Source organism: Pteropus alecto, unplaced genomic scaffold (assembly GCF_000325575.1).
Source record: "Pteropus alecto unplaced genomic scaffold, ASM32557v1 scaffold155, whole genome shotgun sequence".
NCBI classification, from domain to species: domain Eukaryota; kingdom Metazoa; phylum Chordata; class Mammalia; order Chiroptera; family Pteropodidae; genus Pteropus; species Pteropus alecto.
In genome coordinates, this window is record NW_006438113.1 from 14,456,598 (window position 1) to 14,462,597 (window position 6,000).

General features: G+C 39.5%; 1 protein-coding gene across 1 annotated transcript in view; it reads right to left on the reverse strand.

Moving 5' to 3' along the window:
- Positions 1 to 5,100, reverse strand: part of VPS26A (VPS26, retromer complex component A) — a 30,096-nt gene extending 24,996 nt beyond the window's left edge. Inside the window, exon 1 of the mRNA XM_006915563.3 lies at positions 4,970 to 5,100. Coding sequence (XP_006915625.1) covers positions 4,970 to 4,972 — 3 coding nt within the window. The 5' untranslated portion in view covers positions 4,973 to 5,100. The remainder of the gene's footprint in view (positions 1 to 4,969) is intronic.
- Positions 5,101 to 6,000: the final 900 nt, after the last annotated feature.

The following is a 6,000-nucleotide window of genomic DNA, read 5'->3' on the forward strand; positions in this document are numbered from 1 at the left end:
CATGAAGATGTCAATGGAAAATTTGATGTTGTTATAACTATCACCTCACCATTCTCCTGTAGTTTCTTGCACAAAAATTTGTTCAGGAGTCACCTTTGATAAATGTTAAGATCATCCTTTAAAAGTTAGCTTTAATTATATCTTATTATTTTATGTAATTTATTTTTGAATATTTTTTAAATATCAGTAAAAAAAAATTTACAGAGAACAGTCTCCTATCCTTTTGTCCTACATCCCTTCTTACTCTGCCCTAACACCAACCAGTGATCTCTTAAAAAAATTAATCTCATTATATCATTGCTTAAAATCCTTCAATGGGCTGGTGAGAATTGGAACAACTACTTCAGAAACAAGTTGGCATTATCAGGTAAAGCTAAGATACACATATCCCATGACCTAGCAATTACACCCCTATGTATCTACCCTAAACAGAAACTCTTATACATGTCAATCAGAAGACAAATATAAGAATGTCCACAACATCATTGTTTACAATAGCTCCAGTTAACAATCCAAATATCCATCAACAAGAGAATGGATACGTAAATTTTAGTCTATATTCATACAGTGAGCAATGCAATGAGATACAACCACAAACAAGGGTGAATCTCACACACATAATATTGAGTGGAAGAAGCCACAGAAAGAATACACACTGTATGATTCCATTTATTAAAAAATCAAAAACATGTAATGTGCATTATAGTATCAGAAGTCAGGAAGTGCTTGGAGAAAGCACGAAGGGAGCTTCTGGAGTGCTAAAAGTGTTCTGTTTGTTTTTATCTGAGTGCTTGATAAACAGGCATGTTCACTGTGAAAATTTATCAAACTGTACATTTATCTGTGCATTTCTATACAGCTAAATTTTACTTCAATGAAATGTTAAACATACACTGTATTCCCTCACATGGCTGACATGTATATGGCTCTATTCATTTCTCCAGCCTCACCAGCCTCAAATTTCATCAAATTTACCAGTCTCCTTCTTGTCCTAGACCAATTATCCTTAACCTAATACATCCTTTGCGCCTCAGTTTGACTCATGTCCATAAAGAGGCTTTCCCTAACTTCCTAATCAAAATTGGATTCTCCAAATTTAGGTCTCACAACACTACGTACTTTTACTTCTTCATTTAGATGACAGATACTTTATCCATGACAAATACCTTATCCTTTGCTCATCACACAGTGTGCACCATTTAGAAGGTATTAAAATACCTGTTGAATATTAAATTAATTTTGAATAAACACACAATGTCCTCATAATAAAAAATAGATACACAAATGAGTTAAAATCTTGACTATTTGGCAAAACTAGCCGTCTCCCAAGAAGTTAGCATTGGTGCAGTGGCAAAGTCTAGAGCAACGAATTTCCATTATGGCTCAGTTCTGTCCTCAGGTGGCAGTTATCAGCAAACAAGCTAATGATCTTCCTAAGGCTAGCTATGTAGGTCACAGGATGATATTACGATCAAAGGAGATAGTGTTTTCCTAAATTCTGAAATTGCTTCTTTTATTAAGTATGTATTAACAAAAGGATTATAATTTCAAGAAATCAACTCAAAGAACTGCCAAATTAGTACTTTTGACACACTGTAAAGACATAAACAGCAAATTTTCCTTCTGATGTTTTCATCTTCCCTGGCAACATTACAAATAACAATCTCAAATTTTAATCGGAAAATTGTAATCAGAAAACTATTCTGAACAAATTTAGAAAATGAAAAACATCAATGATAAGTCACATACACTGTCCTTTCCTAGTTAGCTTTCATACCCCAACTTACGACTTAAAACTTATTCAAAATGGTGTTTTCCCCTAAGTACTACAGAGTTGAGAATGTACAGCAGCTCAAAATCAGTCAGCTGATATTTACTAATTATCAACTATGTGCAAAGCTCTGAGCCAAGGGTGTGTGTATGCAAAAGGAGCAATTATGAAAGGGCAGAAGACAACAGCCTCATTTACCTTATAAAATAGAAGCACGAAAATAAAATTTAATTTTCTCATTCACCCTTAATATTTCTAAGATCTGCTTCCAGGAAAAATGAGACTTAACTATAAAAATTGTTTTACAGGTAAAAGAAAATATAATAGTAACTTTTCCACATTCATGTATTTAACACAGAGAGCCGAACTTGGAATTTAAAAGCTGATATTAAAAGATCAAGTAATTAAAAAAATAAAAAGCCAAAATTGCCACTAATTAAAATAATACTTAAGATTCCTATAAAACTTCACAATAGCATGATTATAAATGTCTTATTTTAACAATACATAAAAATGAAAAATTCCTATACATTAAACTATGTAAAAACTATGTGTTATCCTTTATTATTTTCTGCATGCATTTAATATCACATAACTAAAAAGTACTTATTTTTCAATACTATCAAAACACTAAGATTGGGAGAAACCAGAAGATATTTTAAAAGCCTAGATTTGCACATGCAGAATAACAGATTGAGGAACTATAACACTTTAACAAGGTTAAGTTAATGACTCCATGAAAATTTAGCACTGGGTTAACAGCAAGTTTTTTACATTAGGACATATCAAAAATGAACTAGTCTTACTAAAAGCCTCCAGAAAACTATGGTTGTCTTACATTAACAAGTAAACAGAGAGAAAAATATATCTGAGGAAAGTTTGTCTTTTTTGTTTTCTTTCTAAAAGGAGTTGGAAGATTCTCTACCCAGTCTCATTTGTAAAGTTTTTATTTCAAGATGTGCATCTTCTGTCACTTCAAAGTCATAAAATTAAACACTTTTAAAAGTGTTACACAAATTATAATACTTCTGATCCATAAAGAGGTAACAAAACAGAATGCTGAAGGCTTGGAAAGGGAATAAAAATTGTGAAGAGAGTTAGAATACATTAACATAGATTTTTGATGAAATTACAAAAGGTAGCTTTTTTATTTATTCATTTTTTTTTTTATTACGGTGACCTTAGTTAACGAAATCCAGTAAGTTTCAGGCATACAAATCGACAGTAAGCCATATACATACATTTCATTGTGTGTTCACTGCCCATAGTTAGATTTCTTTCTGTCACCACATATTTGACCTCTTTTGCAGTTTTGAGATCTTTAAAGATTATTCAGTTGTTCTGGAAAAGACACCTTCGAGCAAGCATTTAGAATGATATTTTCAGGAGCAATTACAGAATTAAAACATAAGTTAAAAGTCGTAAGTAGTCTTTAAATAAATTGCAATACATGACTATTAAAAAATTATAGCAATTATTTTAGTTTTCTAAAAACGTGGGCTAAATCTCCTATCACAGACTTTAGGTTAATTTAGGATTTTTTCATATAATTTGTAAACCTAATACTGAGATTTATCATCTAGCAAAATTACATATGGATTCATTAAAAAGCAACACATTTTTTAGGTCTCACTGAAGAAATTTCACTAGGTCGAGTGGATGTAAAGAAATGCAACTCAAGGTGAGACAGAGCAGGCTCGCAAAATTTATTCACTTAGGCTATACACAAGCAATGAAACAGCAAATTTTCATACATATATTACGTGTGCCCATTTCAGTGTTATAAAGCCTTACAATTTAGTTTATGTCGGATGCATAATTTGAAAATAAAATAAACTGCTCCTGAACATAATCCTAAAGCTTATTTAAAATAATTTAATTGTAAGCAAAAAATAGGACGGTCTTTTAACTTTTCTTTGCAAATTATATTCAATTAAAGAAGTATTCCTTAACTCCTAAATAGGCAAGGTCCTCCAATACTTCTTTTTAGTAATTTATCACAACTGTAATTTCCGAGTTAAACAATTACATAAATGTTTATTTCCCTCTATATTGTAAACTACAAGAGAGCAAGGGCTGTTTCAATCTCGCTCACCGCCCCTGAGCGCATCTAAGTAATTATCTGCTGAATGAAAGGAAAAAAGGCTGCAAGTGTAAAAATGAACACGTCTGTCTTCACCTGTATTTCTTCAAAGTAACTTAAAAATAAACGTAGCTTGGTCGTTAGCCAAGTCTCATGTAGTTTACTGAACCGGTGAGCTTTGGGAAACCAGGGAGTATAAGGAGAGCACACAGTAGGCGCTCAACATATGCTTTCTAAATGAAACGAATAAACGAGTATTACCACAAAACGAGCCAAATGAGCTGCCAACACAGAAAGTTAAACGCCATCGCGCCCACACTTTTGCTTCCCACTAACTGTGGTTAAGAGTACTCTGATTTTCCTCCCTCAACTCCCCAGGCCATTTCAACATCCCAAAGCGTTAAGTTTCTAGAAATGGCTTGGGAAAGGAAATGAAAGCCAATGCTTAAACCAGCGGACACAAAACTTAGTCTTCTGAGTTAAAGACGTTCCCCATTCCAACGTCCTTTTCTTTCTCATTCCACAAGTGTCAACATCAGGCTAAACTAGGGTCAAGGAAATCGCAGAATATCAGCATATTCAGGTTTTAAAAAATCAGTTTATCAAGCTCGTGACACACGGGAAGAAAGTAACCAAGTCCCGTTCCCATGGGAGACTCGAGGGTCACGCCACCTGAAGGGAAGCGAGGCTGCCCCGGAGGAGCAGAGGGACTGGCTACCTTGGAAGGGGAGGCGGCGGATAGCCCCCGCAGAGGCGGGGCCCGAGTACCCAGCCAGGGCCCCCACAACCGATCGAGGAACGCCGGCAGAGGTTCCGACATAGCCAGGAGAGCTCAGCGCCGCCCGCAGGTGCTCGGGCCTCTCCCAGACCTGGAAGAGACGGGGCCGCCCGCACTTCCTCGACCCCGCCGTGGCCGGAAAGGCCTAACCCGGCTCCCGCCCCGCTGGCCTGTCCCCTCCTGCCGCTCCCCGCGGCCCCTCCCGCGACCGGAGAGCTCCGCCCCCCCCCCCCCCCCCCCGCGGCCCCCCCCGCGCCGCCGGCCCCGCCGTTGGCCGTCTCGCCGCGCGCTCCGGGGTGAAAGCTGAAGGCAAGCGCGCGGGCCGCCGCGCACTCACCATTGTTAGCGCCTAGCCGCCGCGTCCCCCCCACTTCACTCTTCCCTCAGGAGAACTCCCAGTCCCGGCGCCCCGTCACGTGACCTCGGGCCGCGGACCGCACGTGACCCCTCCCTTCCTTTCCTCCCCTCCCCCAGCGCCGGCCTCCTCCCGGCCTCTCGCCCGCCCTACTGGCTAGCCCGGCCTAGCGAGGGGAGGCCGTTTGGAGACCCGCCTTGTACTCCACCCTACGGCGAAGGAGGCGGGGTCACTGTGGTGTCGTAAAGTGGGCGGGGCCTGGGTGGCCGTAGGCTCCCTAGGTCCTAGTCCTCTTCTGTCACGTGACGGGCCGTTTGCTGACGCGCTTTTATGCCGCAGCTGGTTCCTCTTCTCTCTGAAAGTTTGAGTAGCTGAGAAAAGAGGAAGGTGGGATTTGTTTCGGGGGTGCTATCTGCGGGTGGGTTCCTGGCCCCCGAAGGGAAGGGAAACTACCCGAGTCCCAGCTTCCTTAGGCCTCGCAAGAGACGCTCTCTTAATCCAGGAACGAGGCATTCTTCCACCTTTCTCGATCTTCACCCAGCTCCCTCTCCCTTTGAGAACTCCAGGGCTCTGAGAAGTTATTAGCTTTGTTGACTCTAAAGAGACAACCAATAGAGAAAGATGTTAGGGTACTACATCCGTTGCTTCCTAAAGTACACGGATAGCCCTGTGAGCTCTCCACTTCGAGCTCTAGGGGGCTCACATATCAATTGTACCGCCCTGCTACATGCTTTAAATTATGTATGTATTGCGTATATACATAAATTATATACAAGGTAAAATGTATTACAGTTATTTATGTCTTTCCCCCACTACATGGTGAGTCTTCTTAACTGTTTATTCCTGATGACTTGGTCCTTAGTAGGTTTTCGTTGATTGTATGAGAAAAAGTGACAGTTACTCAAAAGTACAAATTGGAAGAACCCCCAACGAAAAAAAAACAAACATCAAAAACCCCTATAATTATGGCAAATGATTGACAAGTAGAACCCAAAAGGTAAAAAGAATAGGAA